The sequence below is a fragment of the Phycodurus eques genome, chromosome 13 (assembly GCF_024500275.1).
Source record: "Phycodurus eques isolate BA_2022a chromosome 13, UOR_Pequ_1.1, whole genome shotgun sequence".
Lineage (NCBI taxonomy): Eukaryota > Metazoa > Chordata > Actinopteri > Syngnathiformes > Syngnathidae > Phycodurus > Phycodurus eques.
In genome coordinates, this window is record NC_084537.1 from 6,295,692 (window position 1) to 6,323,310 (window position 27,619).

Consider the following 27,619-nt stretch of genomic DNA (forward strand, 5'->3'; position numbering starts at 1 on the left):
AATATGGGCCAACATCATGCGGGGTCTATATTTTAAAGCGGATGGGAAAGGATTGAAACTGGCGCCCGTTTTGCCTACTGAAAGGCACGCAAGACGCCATGTTAGCTTGTTGTGATCACGTGACATCCGCAAACGGAAGTGTGGAGGGTAAACTGTTGCTATGTATTTTAGCCGCTAGAGGGAAGCAAAGGGTTTGATTCGTGACCAACTCAGTCCAGTGCCGACCAGGCTCAGCTATTTTCCCACCTTTGGCAGCGACTTTAACAATTAAAGATATGACAAGTTTTATACATTAACACATTTCAATATTGTCTTTATACTTGGTGATAGCAAATGTGCTCTTGCCTTCAATGCGTTTCTTATTGTCTTTCAAATTGTTTTGTTTTCACTGTAGACCTAAAGGTGTTTGAGAATTATTTGGAACTAATTACTAACTAACAAAGCCTTCCGTTCTGCTGTGTATGTCTCATTAGGGTCACAGATTCAGGTTTTATATATATATATATATATAAAATTAACCAAAGTTGTGATTAGCCACAATTAATTCATAATTTATCAAGGGTGATAATTACGTTTTTCACTCAGGGCTGGGTAACTTTGAATGTTTTTTTTTTCCCTTAGTAAATGAAATCATTTAAAACAGCATTTGAAGTTAACTTGGGTTATATTTGTCTGATATTTAAATTTGTTTGATGGTCTTAAAAATTAAAGTCGGGATACTATGCAAAAATATAAAAACTTGAGAAGGGGGCCAATACGGAAAGTTTTCAGACCCCCTTAAATTTTTCACTTTTTGTTATATTGCAGCCATTTTTTTTTTAAATCATTGAAGTTCATTTTTCCCTCATTAATGTACACAAGACACCCCATATTGACAGAAAAAAGCTTAATTGTTGAATTTTTTTGCAGATTTATTAAAAAAGAAAAACTGAAATATCATACAACCATAAGTATTCAGACCCTTTACTGTCACACTTATATATTTAACTCGGCCACTGTCCATTTCTTCTGATCATCCTTGAGATGGTTCTACACCTTCATTGGAGTCCAGATGTGTTTGATTATAGTGATGGGACTTGATTAGGAAAGCCACACCCCTGTCTATATAAGACCTTACAGCTCACGGTGCTCGTCAGAGCAAATGGGAATCATGAGGTCAAATGAACTGCCTGAAGAGCTCGGAGACAGAATTGTGGCAGGGCACAGATTTGGCCAAGGGTACAAAAACATTTCTGCTGCACTTAAGGTTCCTAAGAGCAGAGTGGCCTCCATAATCCTGAAATGGAAGATGTTTGGGACGACCAGAACCCTTCCTAGAGCTGGCCGTCCGGCCAAACTGAGCAATCGGGGGAGAAGAGGCTTGTTGAGAGAGATAAAGAAGAACCCAAAGATCTCTGCGGCTGAGCTCCAGCGATGCAGTCGGGAGATGGGAGAAAGTTCTAGAAAGTCAACCATCGCTGCAGGCCTCCACCAGTTGGGGTTTTATGGCAGAGTGGCCCGACGGAAGCCTCTCCTCAGTGCAAGACACATGCAAGCCCGCATGGTGTTTGCTAAAAAACACCTGAAGGACTCCAAGATGGTGAGAAATAGGATTCTCTGGTCTGATGAGACCAAGATAGAACTTTTTGGCCTTAATTCTAAGCGGTATGTGTGGAGAAAGCCAGGCACTGCTCATCACCTGTCCAATATGGTTCCAACAGTGAAGCATGGTGGTGGCACCATCATGCTGTGGGGCTGTTTTTCAGCTGCAGGGACAGGGAGACTGGTTGCAATCGAAGAAAAGATGAATGCGGCCAAGTACAGGGATATCCTGGATGAAAACCTACTCCAGAGTGCTCAGAACTTCAGACTGGGCCGAAGGTTCACCTTAAAAAAAAACAATGACCCTAAGCACACAGCTCAAATACCGAAGGAGTGGCTTCAGAACAACTCCGTGACTGTTCTTGAATGGCCCAGCCAGAGCCCTGACTTAAACCCAATTGAGCATCTCTGGAAAGACCTGAAAATGGCTGCCCACCAACCTTCACCATCCAACCTGACAGAACTGGAGGGGATCTGCAAGGAGGAACGGCAGATGATCCCCAAATCCAGGTGTGAAAAACTTGAGTCAAAACTTGTTGCATCATTCCCAAAAAGACCCATGGCTGTATTAGCTCAAAAGGGGGCGTCTACTAAATACTGAGCAAAGGGTCTGAATGATATGTGATATTTCAGTTTTTCTTTTTTAGTAAATCTGCAACATTTTCAACAATTCAATTTTTTTCTGTCAATACGGGGTGCTGTGTGTACATTAATGTGCCAAAACAATGAACTTAAATGATTTTACCAAATGGCTGCAACATAACAAAGAGTGAAAAATTTAACGGGGGTCTGTATACTTTCCGTACCCACTCTATATAATGGTTAAGATGTCACTGTCCTCTTCATTGCTGTTGGGGGCAAAATATGCACACAAAAAAAATATCTGACAGTCCAAACTATGTGCTGACTAAAGCACAGCCTCAGTCATGGGCTGGATGTCCTCTCTCTGACACTGCAACAGTAGGCAGGAGCTCAGACCATGAGACCATCGCACCGTCATCCATCAACAACAACTGACAACCTCCTCCTCTGAGACGTCCACCATCACTTTAGGCTTCAGGAGAGGCTGACTCTTACTACTATTATGAAACATTTACTGAATGGTAGTGGACTGGTCTGGTTTCTTTTTTGAGAGGATGGTGTGCTGAGGCAGACAGACAGCGAGAGAGAAAGAACGTGGCAAACTCTGCCACTATGCTTCATTTTCACGGTGTCCATTGACTTTATCATTTGTATAATATAAGGTGATTTCAGCAGTTTCACTTAATGAGAAAATCTACTTTATAGCTACAGTGTAAGGCCTTTATGAGCTGTGTCATCTAGAACGTATGGATGTAACGTCTGCGGGGACTTAATAGTTCTTATTTTATGGTGTAAGAGGGGAATCCCACTTGAACTCAAGAGAGATCATGGCCTGTAAAATAAACCGAACAAACTTTGATACATACAAAAGATCAAACTAGTCGGGGTGAAAATGAAAGATAACATTTTCAAGTCGGCAATTATGACCAAAATATGACATTGTTCATGTGTATAAAACATGGTGTGTATGTAGTGCTGTATATACATGAATGAAAAAATATGACAACATTGGGTGAATGCCAAGGTAAAATTCCTCATTCAATAAATGTTTACATTGTACGTTTCTCCTTATAAAGTATACAGTGTACATATATAGACTCTGAAAGTTATACAATTGTCACTTTCTTTTGTGACATCTCGCTGGTTAATGCAGCTCATCAACAACCTGTAGTCCAGTAACATGCACGGTTTGTGCGTGTTTGTTCGCGTGTGTGTGACCTGGTATCGGTCCGAGTGGTGGGCGTCATCAGACGACAACGGTGAGACCACGGGCGACTCTCCCTCACGCTTGATGTGCACTGATAACAGCATCGACTAGAAAGGGAGAGAGAGTCAAAGAAAAATCTAACGTTTTCTCTCAGATGATTTTACTGCATTGTCGGCATACACAACAATGCACAGTCCACTTGCAAATATTCAGAAAATATCTACAAAAAAAAAGACAAGCAGTTTCACAGGAAGCATTATTTATCATTGTGAAAAAACTAATCACCAGTTCAAGTAATCGTAGTTTGTGGACATTTGCATTGTTTTGAATATATTTAGTTATGTCTTATTTCCCTGTCTCTTTTTCAAGTCTAGTCAACTCGTTACCTTTTCGTGTGCAACATGTTCTCGTGAGCCCTGTTCTTGTGTCAACTTATCGGCTCCCTCCGGTCACTTGTGTCTTGTCCAGGTGTGCCTCGTTGTCTCCTCACTTTGTATTTAGTTCCCTGTTTTTTATTCAGTCTGTGTCAGTTCATTGTTGCTGTTGCTTTCGTCTTATGTCTTGTCAAGTTTCCCTGTAGTTTGTGGTAGTGACTGTTTTGTTTCCCCATGAAACTTGTGTTTTGACTTTGCTCTTTGTTTGCTTCCATGTGCTTTGTTTGCATTTTGTTTTTTGAAAAGAAATCATCTCTGCATTTAGGTCTAACGTTTGCCAGGAACATCACCACAAGTTAAACTGCTAAGACTGTTGATCTACATTGCAATGTCTGCTCGATAGCACGTTTGATTTCACAATTTTTTTTATATTGTTATATTGTTTTTTTTATTTATAGCACATCAAGAGAACACCAGACAGAGATAAGTAGGCCCACTATTGTTTCCCAGGTCTGTATTCTGGTGCCCTGACAGTTTTCTACATCAAAACAGCAAGGAAGACACATTTTTAAACAATTTCAGAGTAGTCCTTAATTAAAATAGGACTACCGAATTTTTGCCCTTGCAGAATTTCAAGAGTATTCTCACCTCAGATGCTGGGAACAACATGTCATTGATAATGATTGTAATCTGCCTGCCTCTGTCTATAAAACGCCTTTCACTGATGAGAGTTCATGTTTATGGGATGTTAAGAGGAGTCAAGGAAGGAGGAAAGCTTGAAGGAAGAAGTTGAAGGTATAACTGGGGGAGGGTTAAACATAAAAAAAAGCTGCGGTATAAATGTCTGACACAGGACATTCATGAATCCGCCTTCTACGCACACGCACACGCACACACACACACACACACACACACACACACACACACACACACACACACACACACAAAATAATATCCTGTCATGAACCACTCTATGACAAAGATAATCCACAGAATTACTCAAGGAGGAAATAAAAAAGTGTAAAAATTATGTCAAGAAAAGACCAATGATCTCAATTTTTTAGCAGTGGGTGTGCTTCTGTTTTCATGTGTGCCTTTCTGTCTATGAAATATTTGTATTTACCGTCATCTCCTATTAATCAAGTGGAAAGGGGCAGAGCAGAGGCTTAAGTGCTCGACAGCAGTAATCTATTAATAATATGTGAGAAATGACCAACCTGCAGTGCTGCTGGCTGCAGTAAATTGGATATTATGCATGGCACTTATATGCCTCTGTGTGTATATGTGTAAAGTCCTATTATATGTTTTAGTCAGGTTTTAAAAGGTCAGGAATCGTTTACCTTGGGAGCTCTGAAAATGTGCTGTAGTTTTATAATGGGAGTATGATATTTAATAACATTTTACTAAAGGAGGATCTTGCAATGAAATGTGGGTCTAAATACCAACAAATTAAATCAACATGCATCATTGTATATTATTACATACCCAAAAAGTAGGCTACTGTATAATTCCGTGATTACGCTTGACAAAAATCAATGAGTAATTTGACCACGATGGTTTTTGTTCATTAATTTGTAATAACAATTCACTGATCTACGCTGAGTAGAGTGGCCATAACATCTGATACTCTCGCACAATCTGTCCAACTGATTTCTAAGAATAAATGTTAGTTTGGAGTAGTGTAAAAATGCAATGCGTCTTACTAACTCCCCCCAAGTAGACACACACACACACATATATATACAGTACAGGCGGCACGGTGGACGACTGGTTAGCACGTCTGCCTAGCACGTCTGCCTCACAGTTCTGAGACCCGGTTTCAAATCCGGCCTCGCCTATGTGGAGTTTGCATGTTCTCCCCGTGCCTGCGTGGGTTTTCTTCGGTTACTCCGGTTTCCTCCCACATCCCAAAAACATGCGTGGTAGTTTAATTGATGACTCCAGTGATGTTTTGGGACTGTCGCTGGGCAACACAGACAGATGTGGTTGAGATCTGGAGACTGGCTAGCACACTCTAGGACCTTAAAATGCTTTTTACGAAGCCACTGCTTCGTTGCCCGGGCGGTGTGTTTGGGATCATTGTCATGCTGAAAGACCCAGCCACGTTTTATCTTCAATGCCCTTGCTGATGGAACGAGGTTTTCACTGAAAATCTCACGATACATGGCCCCATTCATTCTTTCCTTTACATAGATCAGTCATCCTGGTCCCTTTACAGAAAAACAGCCCCAAAGCATGATGTTTCCACCCCCATGCTTCACAGTTGGTATAGTGTTCTTTGGCTGCAACTCAGCATTCTTTCTCCTCCAAACACAACACGTTTTTACCAAAAAGTTTTGGTTTCATCTGACCATATGACATTCTCCTAACCCTCATCCAAATGCTCTCTCACAAAACACAACGGGCCTGGACATGTACAGTCTTAAGCAGGGGGACACTGCAGGATTTGAGTCCCTGGCGGCATAGTGTGTTACTAATGGTAGCCTTTGTTACTTTAGTCCCAGCTCTCTACAGGTCATTCACTAGGTCCCCCCGTGTGGTTCCAGGATTTTTGCTCACCGTTCTTGTGATTATTTTGACCCACGGGGTGAGATCTTGGGTGGAGCCACAGATCGAGGGAGATTATCAGTGGTCTTCTCTGTCTTCCATTTCATTTTCTAATAATTGCTCCCACAGTTGATTTCTTCACACCAAGCTGCTTACCTATTACATATTCAGTCTACCCATCCTGGTGCAGGTCTACAATTTTGTTTCTGGTGTCCTTTGACAGCTCTTTGGTCTTGGCCATAGTGGAGTTTGGAGTGTGACTGTTTGAGGTTGTGGACAGGTGTCTTTTATAATGATAGCGAGTTCAAACAGCTGCCATTAATACAGGTAACGAGTGTAGCGAGTACAGGTAACGAGTGGAGGACAGAGGATCCTCTCAAAGAAGGGGTTACAGGCTTTGAGAGCCAAAAATCTTTCTTATTTGTAGGTGACCAAATACTTATTTTCCACTATAATTTGCTAATAAATTCTTTAAAAATCAGACAATTGGATTTTCTGGATTTTTTTTTCTCATTTTGTCTCTCATGGGATAGGTATACCTATGATGAAAATTACAGGCCTCTTTTATCTTTTTAAGTTGGATTACTTACACAATTGGTGGCTGACTAAATATATTTTTTGCCCCACTGTACTTGTTTTTTTTTCATCCATTCAAATTTGGCAGGCTTTAATAAATTATTTTGGGGCCTCTTTGGTAGGTTAATGCCTGTATACTTGTTTAATATTTGTTTAAGTTCAATTTTTGCTAGTAGAGTCTGAGTTTATTTATTATTTTATTTATTGTTCTATATTACAATGCCAATGTTCAATGTTCTTTAGAATTTAAATGTAATTGTTGTTAAAAAGGATGTACTTGAATTATTATGCTTTATAATATCATTATATCAGTGGAATAAAAAAAAACAAGCAACGATACTATCATTTATCGTGATAGTTTTTGGGCAAATATATCATCCTACAAAAATTGCTTTTGTGGCAGGCTGAAAGATATTTTTTTTGAGAGAGAGCAAGAACAATGAATAACACAAAAATATTGAACAAATTATACCCATGAAAATCTGCAATACAGAGGGGCCTGGACATGTACTGGCTTAAGCAGGCTTACAATATATGCATATATATATATATATATATATATATATATATATATATATATATATATATGGATATTTTCTGGTTCATGAGGATGAGAAAAAGACAAAGGTGCCACGATGGTTTGAGGTTTGGACAGTCCGATAGCATAGTGACATTCCAATCTTTCCCCATTTGAATGACATTTGCATCGTACATCAAGGGTCGGAAGCTAGAGAGTCCTATGCAAAGGGAAACCTTATTTCCCATTTGTTATTGAACACAGAACATTTTAATTGATGTGTTCATGTATTTTTATTGATACATACAGTTGTATAATAAAAATCTAAATGACAATATATCAAAATACGACAACCATTTATTTTGTCTCGTGTCATCAAATGTGGATGTATTGTGTTGTGCATTTTGTTTGCAGAATTTTCCTTCTAATCTCTAATGGTCTATTGGTGTCAATCTGCACTACCTTTTTCCTTTTGGCAAAATGTCTCAATTGTGTTATGTAAAAAAAAAAAAAAAAAAAGGTACACTGATCTCACCTTGGGGGTTCCTGGAGTGACTGCTCCATGTTTGGGTGAAGGGATCTTACTGCTGTTGGAGAAAGAAGACAAAATATATTTCCATTCAGTGACGCTGCATGTGTAATTAACGGTTGAATCTCAACTTAAATTTTTGCTAGCCTTTATTCCTGAGCTCATTATAATAAAAAATAAAATAAAATAAATAAAAATAGTACAGTATACATAGCAAAGCATGTTCTGCATTCATTCAGACCGTTTGCACTCTCACCTCTTGGAATGTCATTTGTATATGCATGTTTTGTGTGCATCTTTACACATAGTGTGTGTGTGTGTGTGTGTGTGAGTGTGCGCGGTTTGTTTCTGTGTATGAGTCGTGTGTATGACAGCCTCACCTCCGCCAACAAAGAGAATAAACATGGGTGACATAGTCAAGCTGCCGTGAAATGCCGGGAAATCAGCCAACACTCCTCGCTCTACTTTTTTCTCTGTTTCTGCCACCTCTCTCCTCCCTCTTTCTCAATTTCCTTCATTACCAGGAACCTCTGCAGAGGCATCAACTATAACAGCCACCTCTACCTGCTTGTTGACGGTGTCAAACAGCGACAAGAGATGGAGGGGGGAGACAAGGGATGAAGAGGGGACAGTGGTTGAATGCCTGCTAGGATAGGAGAAAATTGCCACAATGAGCGAGGGGGGACTGAGAGAGAGATTAAAGTATAGGGAAAAGGTGGGGGAAAGAAAGGGTGTCGAGATGAAATGTAAGGACAAAGAATAAAGGAGAAAACCAGGCAATGTAAAAAGAGAGAGACTAAGCAGAGGAAAAGATGAAAGATGACAGAAAAGAAGGGCGAAAGACAGAGAAGGCAGAGTTGCCGGCGCTTCCTCTCTCGCGGCTGCACACATGGGTTTGCCCAGTTCTATGAATTTTTGATGGCTGTGGGTTATGGGGCTGGAAAATTCTGACTGCTTGCCATGTTAAAGTAAGGAGAAGAGTGTGGAAATGAGCAAAACACCAAAGTGAAACAAACACACGGACTGACGGCAGGATAAGGGCGAGAAGAATGAAAGATGTGAGAAAAAGATAGATAACGTGCAGGGGTAATGAGATGTGGTGTATACGTAAAATAGTCCTGAGGACATGGTGGTGCTTAAAATACAGTAACTCATTTGAATACCACCATGTCTTACAATGCATTAAAATCATGTAGGTGGCCAGTTTTGTTTGAAATATAAACTACTATGTGACGATACGGCACGGTGAACAATTGGTTAGAGCGTCTGCCTCACAGTTCTGAGGTCCGGGGTTCAATCCCCGTCCCCCGCCTGTGTGGAGTTTGCATGTTCTCCCCATGCCTGCGTGGGTTTTCTCCGGGCACTCCGGTTTCCTCCCACATCCCAAAAACATGCAAGACTCTAAATTGCCCGTAGGAGTGATTGTGAGTGTGATTGGTTGTTTGTTTATATGTGCCCTGCGATTGGCTGGCAACCAGTTCAGGGTGTATCCCGACTCCTGCCCGATAATAGCTGGGATAGGCTCCAGCACTCCCGCGACCCTTGTGAGAATAAGCGGCTCAGAGAATGGATAGATGGATGGATGTGGAGATACCTAAACAAGTACATGAACCCCACCTCATAGTCTAATTAACATGAAGATTCATTCAGAATTTTAAAAACTGGTGAGACAAGTGAGATATCAATGGTGAAATGGTCTGTGGTTTTCAATGTATTTTCTCAAATATTAAAAACCACAAGAAACTGCTAATAATTTGAAAATTGATCTGTTTACATCTATGTTAATTTAAAATGTTCTCAGGGAATACTGATGAGTGAAGTATGTACCTTTTCTAATTGTGCTTCACACTATTCTATATTCTGGTATAGTCATATACAGTAAAGGAACATTTGTGCTAGGACACGAAAATGTGAATAAAATTGCCGTAATTTTCTCTCCCTGGTGTCATGTGAGTCGTTATTGTTCTGTTGTGTTATTGTAAGGTCTCATGGCAGCAGGTATGTTAAATTTGTTGTTACTGCTCTCACACACTCATACTTGTCACTGGAAGTTAAAAAAGGAACCTCATGGCAAGCAACACTGTGAGCATCTGAAATAAGAATTGTTGCTTCTCATAAAGATGGACTACCAGGCTATAAAAGGATTGCTAACATCCTAAAACTGGGCAGCAGCTCAGTGGCCAAGACCATACAGTGGTTTAACATGACAAGTTCCACTCAGGACAGGGCTCGCCATAGTCTACCAAAGAAGTTTTGTGCAGATGCTAAGTATCATATCCAGAGGTGGACTTTGGAAGACAAATGCTTGAGTGCTGCCAGCATTGCTGCAGTGTTTGAAGAGGTTGGGTAATGGTCTGGGACTGCATGAATGCTGCAGGCACTTGAGAGCTACAGTTCATCGAGGAAACCATGATTGACAAACATGACCCTAAACACACCTCCAAGGTGACCACTGCCTTCCTTAAGAAGCTGAAGGTAAAGGTGATGGACTGGCAAAGCATGTCTCCAGACCTAAACCATCTGTAGGGAAGACTCAAAAGGAGGGTGGAGAATCACAAACTTTTAAATCGATGAGATGTAAATCGATGACATGTAAAGCTCCAAATAAATAACTAGCAATTCCAGCACACAGCGGATAAACTTTGCCGCACTTGACTAAAACGGAGTTTGACATGTCAACACGGACTGCGGAAGTGGTGCGTGCATAGAGACAGAGAACAATCATATGTAGACATCCACAAACATCTACTATATGGAGACTGAGATGCTGCAGTCAGTCGGGTATGACGTCGCCAATTTGGGGCGTGGTAATGTTGCCCCCGAACTTAGCTATCTATTGCAATGAAGAGGGACTACTGCACATGTCAAACTTTGTCAATGGATTTTTGCGCCCTAGAGTGGATGCAGATTAAGAAACAGACAACAGAGATGTTTCTGAGAGATTTCTTTCCATCCATCCATTTTCTGAGCCGCTTCTCCTCACTAGGGTCGCGGGCGTGCTGGAGCCTATCCCAGCTGTCATCGGGCAGGAGGCGGGGTACACCCTGAACTGGTTGCCAGCCAATCGCAGGGCACATAGGAACAAACAACCATTCACACTCACAGTCATGCCTACGGGCAATTTAGAGTCTCCAATTCGTGGATGTTTTTGGGATGTGGGAGGAAACCGGAGTGCCCGGAGAAAACCCACACAGGTACGGGGAGAACATGAAAACTCCACACAGGCGGGGACGGGGATTGAACCCGGGTCGTCAGAACTGTGAGGCTGACGTTCTAACCAGTCGGCCACCGTGCCGCCCAGAGATTTCTTTAACTTTACTAAATATTATATTTTACTTTTACTCTATATTATAATTTTTTGTTTTCAATAAAAGTAATGTGATGCCAGTGGTGGTGGGCACTCAAGCCCCCTCTTGTGACTAGCCGCCACTGCTACATGTAATAGCCATCAGCAATCCACAGATATGTCAATATGGCGAGATGTCTTGGCAGTACAGGAATTAAATCAGAGCAATCTGATCCACACAAGGGGGGTACACACATAAAGATAATCGAGATGATTTTGAGCCTGACTTTACCTGTGCAACCAAATTCAGTAAAAAACAGATTATCGTATGTCTCAAAAGACTATCCTGACTGATTGCACTGTGGTGTGGGATGGGTTGAGAGTAATTTTTTTTCCAGCCCTGACATATCCCATAAACCGGCATGGCAAACAATTGTAAATGTTAAATCTTTAATACTTACCACCAAAAATCAGCCTACCACACATTCCGTGACCAACGTCACCATAATAGAAAGGACAAGGAGAAGCGTTTGCCACCACAATGTACAGGTAGTCACCAGGTAAGCTAAGAGAAGGCCTACCTTCTTTTACTACGCCTGCTTCTTTGTATTTTCCAACAGTCTGGATGCACTTTAGCAACATGCTGCCTCTCACAGGTTAGTCAGGGTACTATGCCAGACTTCTGGTTTGGGGGATGAGACTGGAATGTTGGCAGAGATATCGTCATGTGTGTGGTGTGCAGTATTTGGCAATCTTGAGTAGATCTCACACAATAAGTGCAGTAAGAACACAGACTGATTGCTTTTTACCATTCCGAGGCATCTACTAGCAAAGTGTGGCAGGCTCTAGTAAAAGCGAATTGATCATGAAAGAAGAGGAGGAAGGTGATGAGTACCGGGGACGGGTAGAAGGCGGAATATGTAGATTTCTTTGCCCCCTTGAGTCACCTGAGGTGTATAGGGCATGAAAGATTTCCATTTGCTCAACTGTGTGTGATTTTCATGTCCATAGATGAGAAGCTGCGGACCATGAAGAAGCGAAAGACCTCTGTCACAGGAGACGATGTGCAATCTAACCCGTGTGACGTACACAGATTGACGCATATAAAAGAAAACCGTCATATTCAACATGTACACACACATACACACACACACACACACACACACCTTAGTTTCCATAAACACAACTATTTCATTCCACAAGCTCAGGTCTTCATTAAAGGAAAATTTACAAAAAAATTGGAACAAATTCCTACTGTCACTTTTAATGTGGGCTGCAACCATGCAGAGAGACAGAGACAAAGAGTGTGCAAGAAATGTAATATCAGGCGAGATTTGTGGTAAGTGACACACACACATGCGGGAAGATTTTTTTCTGTTGTGTTTATATATATATATATATATATATATATATATATATATATATATATATATATATATATATATATATATATATATATGTTGTATACTTAAAATTTTTGTCATCTCATGTCCTCTAATCACTTTTGCAATCATTTTATCTCCCAAAGATTGTAGTCACATAATTTTTATTGGTGCAATCAATAGAATAATTTTGGAGGATCAGATAATAGCAGTTACTTATCCAACAATGTCTGCAGAGTCCATTGCTAGAATCAATGGTCAGTTTTTAATGCCAAAGAAGAGTCATTTCACAAAAGGTTTATTATTGCGAGTGTACAAGTAGTTTGCAGTGGTGTAGAATGGCACTGCATCATACTGAGAGCTGTGCCTAATACTATGGTTACTACTCAGATGCCTGGGAAAAGCATATTATCGTTTAGTAAGACGTCATGCACCGCTGAAAAGGTACAACAGCGATAATAACAAATATTGCTACCTTGTAATCAAAATATACCATTATCAAAAAGATAAAGGTAACGCTACGAATGAAAATGCTATAGTCATATTACACTGCACTGTCAGTGACTAATAATGGTAATGATAATTTTTTTTAAAAAGTTACCTTAAATAAAACGGTAATGGGCTACCACAATTTGATGGTGTTTAAATTTAGAATTTGTAAGGCACACTTTGCAGCCACAATCTCGTAATCTGCGTGTAAATCAATATATCCTTGTTCGATGTGAGCGTCATGGCGGTAACCTGGTACAGTTGGGCCCTGAGGCAATTACAAAATGATGTTTTAGGGAGCTGATGTAAAGATGACAGAGACAAGTCAGGAATAAAGATGGATAGAGGCATTGGAGTGGGAAAAGGATGGATGGAAAGGATCAAAGAACACGAAAATATGGAAAAGAATCCAGCTGAGAGAAGAGGAACGAAATTAGCAAGATTGGCATGTAGTCATGACATGTAAGGTATGTATGTAAATGTATGGATTGTCCATCTGCACTCGTTTTTATGACGCGGTCAATACATTTGTTAAGCACTGTACTTTAAAATCATCTTTCAGCTAAACGTTGACATCGACCTTAGCTTGTGTGTATAGTTGTGAGTATGATTGCAACATACACGGAGGGTTCAACTCCTACCTAAGGCACATGTTGGCTAGCCTTTCTATCTCTGTTTCCATGTGTTCTTGTAGCTCGCCGGGCCTGAGCAACACTTGGCAGATGGGGCAGATTGGAGCTTGGCTGTCATACAGTGACATTTTCTTCTTACCTGGAGACAACAAAGAAAATTTGAGTTAAAAACTAGTGGTATTAATGCAGTTTAGAGAAATAGAGCCAGGGACAAAAACAATTGTAAAATGTATCTTTCATCTTCAGGAGGTCATGACATCCACAGGCCCAGTGGGCAGCCTATGGCAACACAACATGCCTCTGGTGTCATAAATGTTTTGACCTTCCAAGCCTAAGTAATTAGGACTGAAATCACACAAACATCACATCAAAAGCTCGTAATACATCTTGCGGCACACAGTACAGAAGAACTAGGATCTTGTAACATGAAGCAATTTTGCTCTTACTCTTAGACTTTGTCACCTGTGGTACAATTCAGCTCGATTCGTACCTTACTGTCCTTTGCTGCCCAGACTAATCTACGTGTAAACCAGATGGATGTAGGAATTGCATTTCTAAATGGACACCTGGAAGAGGAAATCTACATGGAGCAACCAGAAGGATAAATCAAACCAGGTCAGGAACATCTAGTGTGCAAACTGAAGAAGTTAATATATTGACTGAAACAGTCTCCTCGCTGTTGGAGTAAGGCTTTCACCGAGGTTATGGAGAATATTGGTTTTAGACAGAGCACATCAGACCCATGTGTGTTTGTGAGACTTCGACATGAGCTAGAGATACTAGCTGTGCATGTGGATGACCTGATTTTGCTCACAGAATCAACAGAAACCATGGATGAGTTTGAAACAAGCTCTCAATGAGTGCTACAAGATGAAGGACATGGGTGAGCTGTCCGGGCATATCCTGGGCATCTCTTCTTCTTTTCCTTTGGGCTTGTCCAGCGTGTCATCCTTTTCCATGTAAGCCTATCTCCTGCATCCTCCTCTCTAACACCAACTGCCCTCATGTCTTCCCTCACGACATCCATCAACCTTCTCTTCGGTCTTCCTCAAGCTCTCTTGCCTGGCAGCTCCATCCTCATCATCCTTCTACCAATATACTCACTATTTCTCCTCTGGACGTGTCCAAACCATCGAAGTCTGCTCTCTCTTAACTTTGTCTCCAAAATATCTAACCTTGGTTGTCCCTCTGATGAGCTCATTTCTAATTTTAACATATTGCTTTGAAAGTACCATATTTTGATTGTATTAATGTGACCCTCATTTCTTTTCTTTTTCTTCTACAAAAACTCAGATGTAAATGATGATTTCCTTTCCTGATTTTGTGGGCTTTATGAGGTGGAAGCCCAAATTATGTAAAAATAAAACTTGAACTTGAAATTGTTTCAATTGTGGGCCCTGAATCTATAATCTATGAAAGTTTTTGAATGGAAATAAATACACTTTTCCATGATATTAATTTTTTTTTTGGAAAGGGTCTGTGTACACGAGCCTTCATATGTCGAGGGACAAACGCCGTATTTGTCCACCGATCCAGTTCGGCCGCCATTATTGTTTACATGCGCGAGGTGCGTTCAGTGACACTCCATAAATGGGAGCGACTGTGTTCTTTGTTCGGAAAATAATCATTTGTTACAGAATGCTCTAGTTAAAACATTCTATGATCACACTGTGATAATATGAAATGTATTTAGTTTTGTAATATAAGACGAGATAAAATATTCTGTTAATATAGTCAGCCAGAGCTGCTCGGACTGCAGTTATCAATGTCGTTTCACCGTCGTTCTTCTCATACTGTGTTGGGTGTATGTGTTTGCATATAAAAATTGTTTTGCTCAGAATGCTTTCGTTAAAACACTATGATCACACTGTTATAATATGGATTTTTTTTGGTTTTGTAATTTAAGACTACATCAAATATTTCTTTAATATGCAAAGTTATTGTCCTTTCATCGTCGTTTCTGTCATACTGTGTTGCATGTTTTTATCTGCACATTAAGGACAAAAGTCCTATTTTTGTTTGAATTCCTCATTTAAGAAAGACCATTCAAGCAAGTAGTTTTTCCTCGTGTTTTTGAGATCATAAATTGAAAGCTGCAACTGCCAACTCGTGTGGACTGAATGGGTGGCGACAAGGGGGAAATGAAACGCCAGTATTTTGAGGATAATCACTCGTCAGCAACATGCAGTATTGAAGAAAAAATATATTTTTTGGAAAAGTGAACTTAGTTCAAAATTTTGAATTTTTGAGATGAACTCTTTCATTTTTGGATAAGTGTACTGAAGTTTGAACTACTTTGTATAGAAAATGAACTTTCCCAAAACTGTGCGTGGATTTGTTTATGACAAAGGGGACAAGTACAGTACGCAACCGTATAGCAAACATTATGCTACTTATAGGTGTTTTTCTCAGTGTAGTCATTGTGTGACATATGACCAGTATACTACCATCTGATGATCTGTAAGTGGCAAAACTCTTAGGTGAAAAACATGGAAAATGTAGCCAAAGAGGAATCAGAGTAAAATGGGTCAAAGGAGGGTCTTGAAGTCAGATCAAGGAAATATTTGTTGTTGTTTTCTCACAAGGTTTCTTCATTTTTGTTTGAACAAATTGAACACGTCCAAAACTAGTAGTACGAAGAATGTCTCATTCCTAGTCAGCTTGTCTAAATTTTTATTTAAACTGTGGGCCCTGAATCTATAATCTATTAAAGTTGAACTTTTGGAATGGAATTATGGAAATAAAAAACCTTTTCCATGATATTCAATTTTTTGTGAAAGGGTCTGTACAAGGGCAGCGTTGTCCAACAGTTGATGTCTTGATATTTTCACCAAGCCACGACTAATAAGACAAAAGTTTGAGCGTCTTAGGAGAGAGATTGGGTTCTACCCTGCTTAAGTCAGACTAATATGCTTACCGTTTACAGTTCAGTATGTTATTAAAAGTAATAAGTGCGGTTAGAAAAGGAGTAAGTAAAAACTCTTACAGGTTTGAACAATCAATTTATAATATTGACATTATTTGTGATGTGCAGCACTGTTATTAGTTATGGAAATGACTAAAGTGCTGCAATGTCAGTGTTAAGTGGGAGTGTTGTAAGACAGTAATTTGACAGTGTGTTGATAAGGTGTTATACTCCCTCCTACTGACTATTTTTGTAAGTGTTCAGTCATCTGAATAAAAAACACGTTCCCAACAATAGGTTCACTTCTTCTTCCCAGATGTGCATGTATACTGGCCTCCCAGGCATCCTCCCGCACTGTCGGATTGAACATGTTACTTTCGAAAATTCTTTTTTCTTTCCTTATCTATGCCTCTTGCATATCATTTATAGTTTGTTCTATGTTCAAACGTGTTGAATCCCCCTTCTTTTTGTCCCATAATCACAATATATTTCTGTTTTCCACTCCCTTGTTTGGCTATTTTTCACCACACACCCAGTGTCTTCCTGCCTCCTTATTGTTTTGACAAGATAATTTGAGTCACGCTGAAGCTGTCGCTTTTCGGCACGGCAAACAAACAAAGAATGATCCAAACCTTTTCTGCAGCTGATAGGGCTCTTTCCCCCCACCAAACAAACACGCCTACGGCAACACGCACTGGACATACTGTATAAGCAGCCTATTTTTATGTTGTCTACGCGACATTTATGTTTTGATTTCCTTTCAGACATTCTCCTCTGATGTGTAAAGTTTCAATCAGCAACACCAGGATCATATCGAAAGCAGTACAAAGTCACTGACTTGACTTTTCATGCTATTGCTGTAGTCTGTTTAAAAAAACCACAAGATCAGCAAATAGGTCTAAAACATCACCTTTTATCATCAAAATCTGTTTTCAATCTTTAATTTGGAGCCATCTTCCCACCCCCTTTATTTCTTGTTTCTGTATACTTCTCGTGATATTTTTTCTCTTCCCTTTCCCCCTTTTACTTTTTCCCTATCTCTGTCAAATATTCCCTGAGGGATGTGAATGATTGTAGGAGGCAATGGACAGATAAATCCAGGGGAGGAGACAAAGATGGGTGGAGAGGGTATGTGTGGGGGATGCTGGGGGGGGTTGATGTCGCACACTAGTCTTGTCAGTGGCTTAAAGATGATTAATGTTGGAACAGAACACACGTGGACACACCCACCTCCTTCCCACATGTCATACTGTGCACCCCAAAGTCCAAAAACTGGCTGCGTTTAATCTTGGGCCGCACAGGACCACACCAAGGACCAAGTGGATGGACAGAGAGAGAAATGAAGATGAGCAAGGGAGGAAGATGAGAAGTGATGAGGATGGAAGGAGGAGAATAGCGGGACAATAACACGGAAATAGGCCTGACAGGACTTTTTAGCGTAGAGATTCCTCAGAATGCCAAATGCCGACTGGTGCAAGCAAAGAAGGGATGGCTGAACGCATGGATGGAGGAGAGCGGCGAGGATGTGCACACGTCTCTGACAGCTATGATTGAGAGCAGGCCGGATTCCCCCTAATGTACACAGATGGATTGGCTCATCTTTCTTTTATTTCAATTGTCTCTCCATCACCCCGTCTTGAACCTCTGTATATTCCCCACTGCCTCCAGTTCACACTTTCCCAATTTCATCTTTTTGTTTCTACTCTCTTTATCTGACCTCTAATCTTTCTTTCATCTCTTGCCACTTGTTCATCTGTCCTCAGATGGTCCGGAAACTCCTTGAATTGTGTTCACTTTGTAGAACAGAATGTCATACAACAAATACACCCCTAATAAGACTATAGGATACACATTATATATTGTGTTGTCGGGTAACATCGTGTACATCTGTCTGTCAACTTCATATGTAATAATGCAAACTTTTATAACACGTAGATAGTCAATTTCATTTCTAATTTAACATCTTCATAAATAATACATGATCTCGGTCAGAAACTCTGATGAATGAAACATGAGTCACAATCAAATAAAATACGATTTTTAAAAGCCAGAAACACACGCACACAATTTTATTTGAGCCAGTAAAAATGTCAGTCTGAGCCGAAACATCAAGTTTAGAGTCACAAAGTGTGATTGGCAATGAGAAACCTTCAAAGTGCCTTTCTTTAATAACAGGAGATGTTGCCCACACCCTGAGCCTAATGAGCAATTAAGGAGTCCAGATGGTAAGGAGGGGCCGATGCATCATATGGAAGAATGGAGAGCAAAGAGAAATTGGTCCATGTTTTACCATCTTTGCCCTTCATAATCATCTTAGTATTCTTCCTCCTCTATTTTTGTGCCCTTTAACCTTTCCTTATTACCTGTATTTTCCTATTCTATGATTCCTCCTTGCCCTGTACTATTCTCTCGAACCCCGTTCATCCTTAACACATTTGGACAAGCGTTATGCTTTATTTTCGCAATCTCCTCGCTCCCCATCACGAAGCCTCGCTCGTCCATCCCTGAGTTGCTTTGGTCCAGATGAAGTGGGAATCAATAGATGCAAGATAGCACAGGCTCCCAGTCACAGACTACAATGGGCTGAGGTAAAAGGCCACCTCCAGAGAGGACAGGGATTGTCAGCTCAATACTCACTCTCAATGGAAGCGAAGATAAAAAACCATTTGGGGTGCCCTCATGGCTCAGTGGGCTAAGAGGCACACCATGTACTCACAACACGGTTCCAAATCCCATTTAATGACTTGCATTGCGTGTCATCCCTTCACTTTTATCTCACATATCACAGCAGCATCTCAGGAAATACAGGATTTCTGTACATTGGACTTTTCCCAAGTTAAATTCCACATGCTTCGATTGTGCATATTCACTCAGAAAATGTAATTCAATTTATATTCATTCATGCAAGAAGTTGAACACACACACACACAAACAAACAAAAAACTACACCTGCACTGAACTTGAGTGTTTGTCTTTTATATCTTCTAACACAGATGGAATTTTCTTGTAAATTACAAAACCAATTAGCTAATGAGGTCTGGGCATGTAAACTGGATTTAAGTACAACAATAAGAGTGAGAAAAACAGAGCGCCAGATTTACAAGTTGGCACGTACACAGTATTTAGAGCTATACACACTGTCACACACTAACAGAATGCAAAACACACAAGCACTTTTCCCAAATGGAATTACAACCATGCAGAGGGTGTTTTTCTACCCTTGAAGAACTGTCTTCTCCTTGTGTGTGCGTGAACAAACACACAGTTGCAATTCGGCCCTCCTTGTTGTTCGAATAAATGAGTTTTCTGACATGCATCAAGTGTTTACGCCTGCTTAGCCCTCTTTTCTCGCCTCCCACTTCTCTGCGCCCTTTTACTCCTCCTCCCACTGCTATCCAGGCCAGTTAGCTGTAACACCCGCCAACATCGGTAAACAAGGAAATCTCTCAGCTGCAGCCCAGCGCGTAACTGCATTACAGAGCCCGATAACCTCTTCAAATAATGTGCGATAAGGGGAATTTGATTTGATTCACAGAAAAGGGAAAGAAGGCCACTTCTCTTTCCCCTCAAACACATCCTTTTACATTCTTTCTTTGTTCCTCTTTCTTTTCATGTTCTCTCCCCTTTTACTACACAATTTTCAATTTTCTCCACACCTTCTCTTTATGTATCCTAAGGGGTCCAGCCCTCATCTTGTTTCAAATGTGTCTTATTTCAAATGTGCCTCCCACCCACCTCTTCCCTCTCACCAGAATGACACCACCTCGCATCCGAAATCGAATAAATACTGCCAATGTGTCAGCCTTCATTTTGACTCTGCCCTCTTTACGCACCGACAATAGAAGGTGAGGAGAGGGGCCGCGGCAAAGCCATCATCTCCATAATGGCAAATATGAGCCCAAAACCAGAGACAGTATTAACACAAATGGGTCTAGCAAGGTGTCTCAAAGAGAGATGATATGTTTTTTTCCTAAGTGAGCTGTGATTTAAGCAGGCAAGACACTGGGCTGATTGTTGCCTCTGTGTGTGCTCATGCGCTAAATAGATGGGTCTAGGTGGCTCATTCAGAGGACGTTTGATGAAATGGAACGGGGGTCAACTTCAGTTTGCCACCCAGGCTGCGTTCCACTGCGCCATGTCTGCGTGCACGCTTCCAGTGTCTCGCCTCACAGGCGTGTGTGAGTGCTGGTGTGAATGCGCTTACATGTTCACCCACACTGACAGTGATGCATGGCACTTTTAAATAGCACTCCTCCACGCCCAGCTCAAAACTCATCACCGGGCTCTTTCACTATCCCGCCCTCGCCTCGCTCCCAGGGGCTGTCACTTTTAGAAAAGCAAATGAAATGTCGGCATACCGGGGAGGCGGGATCAGGAGATGGCTGGATAGAGGGATCAAGAGGGGACAGGTGTGTGTGTGTGTGTGTGTGTGTGTGTGTGTGCAAAGCTGGTTTCCTTCTGTTAAAGTCTGGAGAGTCAAAAGCTCTGTGTCTATACATGCTTGTTTTCCTACTATGCATGCATGAAACTTGGAAATTGCATACTACAGTCACTGGACACTTCATTGGGTACAAGTGTAATGAGTGCTGATACAAGAAGATCATTTGCATTTATAAAAATAACGATGCACAGTTTTGACTGGAGAGTCAATTACTTTTTATTATTGCTGTTTACAGTTGTGTAGAACTGCACTGAATCAGTTTTCACAATATTTTGGTGATCTTATTGAGCAACAAATTTGACCAAAATATAAGGAGCTTTCATTGAACGCCGCATGACACAAGCAACAACCACAACGATGAACATTGTTCAGTGAATTCTCAGCAATTGTAAAGATACAATTCTTTGATACAATACTTATATTGGATTACATTACATGAATGAAGCGATGTTCGTTTCGAGGCGGAATAGGAAGAAAACAAAAAAATAATCAAAAGAAAGGGCAGATAAATTAGCACATCATAAATAATCAACTGACTGATTTTTCTGGGCTCTACAGATAAATGATGATCTGATGATCTTCGTGCACATGTGTGTTTTTGTGTGCATCAGCATGTGTAATGTGGGTTTTACTCCTGGGACCTTGGTGCGCGTGTCTGTCTGAAAGACAGAGCAGTGGGATCCTGGAGAGGTTATCTCCAACCACTGACAGCTGTTTATTCAATCAATCACTGTGTCAGCATGTGTGTGTGTGCGTGTGTGTGTGTGTGTGTGTGTATTTGTTTGTAATATAGTGAGGAAATGGTAAAGGAGACAGAAGTAAATTAATGGAGCATCAACCACTCATTGACCCACAAAGCAAAGGGACATCCATCCACACTCTCTTTATGATAAAAGGCTTGAATAATTAGTAATAATGTGTGAGCTGAGGAAAGTAGTTGGTGGAGGGGAGTTATGACAAAAGCCAAGTCAATGACTGTACCTTCACTTAACATAAACAAAATACATTTTCTGTACCTTATATAGTAACATGAAGAGCGTCTGTTCATTTTATGTTTGTAAGCAGTACACAAAGCTTAATAGTAAAATGATCACTAAACTCTATAATGTGAGTAAGACAACATGAGGTGTCCCGTCTGGTTATCCAGGTCACTGAGAGCGATGCGATTCTTCACATTCTTCAGCATTGCTATTCTTCTTGTAGCCTTGATATACAAAATATATTCGGCCTATTAAAAAGTGACAGAAAGAGCCGTATTCAAACTCTCTCTCCTGACAGCCTCTGTTTTATTTTGCCTTCCTCAGCTGGCGATAAGAGGCGGGCCACCTAACGAAGAGGTGTGGGCGTGAGGCCTGTCGGTCCTCATCTCCATGTCAAAGGGCCTACCGGGGAACATGCTGAGCGCCAGCGGCAGCGGGAGTATCAGCAAGTAGGCAGCAGAAGCCCGGACTCAGCCTTAATCATTGTGTAAAACAGACACAGCTCGTGTCGTTTGAGCAGATGTCATCATGTCCTGTCTTAACATTTCGGCTTCATATCTTGAAAAAGTATAATACATATAATACATTTTGTGTGTGTATATATTTATTAGGGATGCACCAAATACCAGTACTACTACAGAGTAAAAATGCTCCGATACTATGACATCGATACCAATTCACCAGCCTGACATATACATTATATTGCAAAAAGTATTCGCTCACCTGCCTTGAATTAGATATGAATTGAAGTGACATCCCATTCTTAGTCCATAGGGTTTAATGTGACATCGGTCCAGCCTCTGCAATCAGAACATCTTAAACTCTTCTGGAAATGCTTTCCGCAAGGTTTAGGAGTGTATTTATGGAAATTTATGACCATTTCTCCAGAAGCTCATTTGTGAGGTTACAAACTGATGCTGGACGAGAAGGCCTGGCTCTCAGTCTCCGCTCTAATGCATCCAAAACTGTCCTATGGTGTTGAGGTGAGGCCAGTCAACTTCATCCACATCAAACTCTCTCACCCGTATCTTTATGAACCTTGATTTGTGCACTGAAGAATAGTTATGTATTCAGCATACCAAGAGATTTCGGAGAGTCAAACAGTTTGGGGATTACCCCTTCCTTGTTCCAACGTGTCTGTGCACCAGTGCACAAAGCAAGGTCCATAAGACATGGATGAGAGAATTTGGTATGGGCGAACTTAACTAACCTGCAAAGACTCCTGCCCTCAACCCGATAGAACACCTTTTGGGTTGATTTCAAGTGGACAGTGAGCTTGGTCTTCTCATCCGACATCAGTGTGTGACCTCACAAATATGCTCCTGGACGAATCCTCAAAAATTCCCATAAACACACTCCTAAACCTTGTTGAAAGCCTTTCCACAAGAGTTGAAGCTGTTATAGCTGCAAAGGGTAGACCAACATCATATTGAACCATATGGATTTGGAATGGGATAACACTTAAAATCCTATGTGAGTCAAGGCAGCTGAGTGAATACTTCTGGCAATATAGTGTACCTTCCAGTTTGAATTTGACGATTCCTTTTTTAAGCATTTACACACATTATGTGGACAGAACGCAACACACCTTTTACTCAATGATTCAGTTTGGCATTTTATACAATTTTATACTTATGTGGGGAGGCCCTTTTTTAGTTCAAGCAAGATCACGCATGCCACACTGCGCAAAACAAGTTCCGCAAAGGTGTGTTAGGATAGGTTTGATATGAAAGAACTCAACCCCATCCATCACCTTTTGAATGAACGATAACTGAAATTGTGTGTTTGACAGTGTACCAGTCCGTACATTTAGACTAGCATGAATTGACATACAGAATGCTGTACAGTCTACACATTATTTGCTGTTAATTCTCTTTATATTCTTGCATAATATTTTTTTCTTTCATTCTCTCAACTTTTATATAATTTCTCCTGTGATGCCATTACCCTCCTTCCTCCCATTATCTCTCTCTCCCTGCTGCTTTCATATGGTCTAGCAGCTGAATTAATTACCAAAGCCAATTAACGGTAGATTGGCTGATGTTTTAACTAATTAGCCATAATGAGGGTTGTGGATGCCCGCTTGGTGTTAATTAAATCTTAACACGGAGGGAGGGAGGGAATGGGAGGAGGGACAGATGGATGGATAGCTAGATGGATCAAGGCTTGTACACACTTTACACATGCATGTGCATGAGTGGTTATTGACGATATGTGGAGCGCCCACCTTGATGGCAGAATTGTGTACTATTAACATTATTGCCCTTCATAACAGAACACCTATCTTATTAGAAAGAAATAGCACATTAATATAGGGTACAGTATTATAATATATCATTAATAGCAGTCCATTATTCAGTTATGGCTTTATCTCTCATGTCATAACCTTCTATCGAAGGAATTTATTTAAAAAAAAAAAAAAGCTGCATTGTGCATGTTTGTTATTGCACTACGTGCCCGCCAAAGAGGAGCAGCAGATTAAAATCTTAAATCAATGTCACACTGTCCTCTCAGTGCCAGATTACTGTCCGCATTTACCTGAGCTTCATTGTCACCTGCTGTATAATCGCAGAGATGAGATGAGAAATGCATTCAATGATTATTATTATTATATTTTGTAAAGGACCCTAGAGTTAACACAAATCCCCTAATAGGAGTGAATATTTATGTACGCATAAAGTGGGTGATATACATGTTTGTGTATCTTTTTTTAAATTAAGTTAACAATACATTTATTCATTGTTAGCCATTTCCTTTAGTTGATATTTAGATATTTAGAAGATATTGAGATAATTTCCTGAGAATGACATTGAAGTGACATTAGTGAAAGTCAATTACAGTATGCTGTACGTTGGAATGTCCTTGTGTGTCACATTACGCAAAGTTATGACGTATCCCTGTCCTCCCTGTGTTCCTCCATTTTGCTGGATGCCGACAGGCTGTAAAGGTGGCCATAAAAATCTGCATGGCTGTGTAAAAGGCTTAATGATTTTAAAGTTACACGAGAAAAGAGCCCGCAGTTTGTCTCATCTATCAACTCTAGCACCGGAGCTGTCGCCAAATGGCCCTGCCACCTAACCTGACTCTTAGCGATGCACGGCCTAACACTCACTCCCTCTCAGTCTGCTTGTATCTTGTGTGAACGGGAGAGCCCCCCCTTTATTTATTATTTTTTTTAAGCAATGCTACAGTGCATCAACACTATTTCTTCTTCGTAGTATTATTTAATTTATACGGACAGAAAGATCAATTCTCAGCAAACTCAATCAAATAAACAAAAGGTGCCTCTTCAGATTTGCATTAGGGTATCTTTCCATAAAAAAAAAAGATTAAAGGGAGGATATGGAGACAAAGGAGATGCGGTACTGATGTCATACAGCAACAGGAGCTATACCACCGACTAAGTGTCCATCAGATCCATATCATACATATATGCATGGTAGCTTGGAATGCTCTATTGCTGTGATGTTTTGACAACCTCAATTCAGTCCTTTCATTTCAACTCTGCAGCATCTCTTAACATTCACTTGCAAATTTTAGAGGGAATTGCAATTCCTTGGTGGAAAATGGCCTCCTGAATTCAACAAAAGAAGCCCCCCCCCCCAAAAAAACCCATCTCACCCTGAAAACTATCAGCCGCACCAAAAATTACACATGGCAATCATGGCAGGCAAATGAGATGCTTTTACACTGTTAGGCCGTGACCTTCTATTTCCTTTCAACAAATAAGAGGGTTTTTCTTTTTTTAGATGCCGATATGGAAAGGTAGGGCATTAGGACTCATGTTTCATGGCTATTGGTGGGAAATAAAAGGTCTAAATTTGCACCAATATAAAGCTGTGTACCACAATAGCCAAATGTAAATCAGATAAATACAAGGAATTGATATCATTCAAACAACTGCAGTCTAAAATCCGGGGAGCGTTTGCACCAGAAGATGCTATTGTAGTTTTTTTTGTTTTTGTGCACAAGTGTGTGTGTCAGGATGGAGGATTGTCAGCGACTGGGAAGAACCTATTTCCTCTTGCTGAATCCCCGGCTCTAAATGATGGATTGATATCTCTCTTGTCGTGGATTATATGTGAATATGTGTGCGAGAGCATGAGCCCTCTCAGCCTCTTGCTGCCTCTCCTCTCAGGCCCTTATCAGCTCTTGTCACAAACAGAGGATAGGGGATAATCCTTCATACAAGAGTAGCAGTCTGGCCTTCCATCTATCTAACTGTCTGTCTGCGCAATGTCTGTTATATTACCCCTCTCTCTGACGTCCAGCTGGACTCAAAATAAAACACGCACCGATCAAACTTCCTGCATTGCAGTAGTGTGTGTCAGTATGGTTCAGGGAGCGATAAATGAAAGTCACAGTTTTAGCGTGCTGCATTTGGTCCAGATGTCAATCAATCTTGACAAAGATGATGCATTTTTAAGTCAAAAATTGGGTGATGTGCGTCACACTCGACAGCCAAAACATTGGGCGCACTTGCAGAATGTCTGCCCTCAACGTTTTGATGTATTAATACTTGAATGGATGGGAAATATTGTAGATGGAGTTTGTACCCTTTCTCTCCTTTGTATTTAAAGACGTGAGCCAACATTAAAGAAACACTTCCTGTAGCCTAAGCCACAGTAAACTACAACTAGAATAATAAACATTTGCTTAAATATTGATCCAGCTCTTGAAGTTGAGCAGATGTACAAAGAGTCTCTATCTCTTATTCGGAGGGGCTGCTAACAAAACAAAAAAAGAAAAAAGATGGAAAATGAGTAAATTAAAAAATAAAAACCTGCTGAACAATATGATGCTTTGGATGTCTGCTTTAGTGGCGTGTGTGCTATCCATGTGCCCAAGACAGTGCGTGCTGTGCGAAACCATACAGTATCTGAAGGCAATTGTCGTATTTAAGTTGGACTATAACAATCAAATGTCTCTGTAGCACTATGAGTGGTGGAAACACAGGTATGGGAAATAGATATAGGTGCCTTTGAGCAGATATTGGATGTCTATCTGCTGGAGTGGCATATTGCACAAGTCACACCTGAGGCTGTTCCGTGTGCGCCTGAAAGTGTGTGTGTGAACAGGGGAGGTTGGCGTGTGTGTGCACGTGGGGCAATCAGACATGTTGTGATTGCATCACACTGGCAATTGCTTGTCATTGTGATCTTATCAACACGCAATCTCTGCTCATTCACTTCCTCTCCATGTCACGACGCCTGACAATAATGATGCCCAATAGAGGGCAATGTTTCACAACACTTGGTTTATGTTAGGGCGAGGGAATATACTTTACATTCTTCAGAACTGACGTAAATGACTCATATTATAGAAGTAATATTTATATATCGCACTTTTATATGAAATTCATATTTTTTAAATGTATATTACTTTATGATAATGGTAAAAATACATGTTTTTTTTGTCATTTACTTTACAATAATACCGTGTCTAACATTGAAATATTTCTCTCTCTCTCTCTTTATATATATATATATATATATATATATATATATATATATATATATATATATATATTGGATATTTTGCTTGGTAAAGAAGCAAGCAAATGGTTTGGTATAATCATTCTTCCATGTTTC

At 40.5% G+C, this 27,619-nt stretch overlaps 1 protein-coding gene across 2 annotated transcripts in view; it reads right to left on the bottom strand.

The window, feature by feature from the left end:
- rnf220a (ring finger protein 220a) overlaps window positions 1-27,619 on the bottom strand; it is a 176,507-nt gene that overhangs the window by 49,197 nt on the left and 99,691 nt on the right. The window contains exons 3-5 of one of the 2 annotated variants that reach the window (XM_061693486.1): window positions 13,712-13,841; window positions 7,920-7,971; window positions 3,382-3,477 (exon numbers count right to left, since the gene is read on the bottom strand). In XM_061693486.1, the coding sequence (XP_061549470.1) occupies window positions 3,382-3,477; window positions 7,920-7,971; window positions 13,712-13,841 (278 nt within the window). Of the gene's footprint in view, window positions 148-3,381; window positions 3,478-7,919; window positions 7,972-13,711; window positions 13,842-27,619 lie in introns of those variants that run through there. The other variant, XM_061693484.1, reaches the window with a different exon arrangement.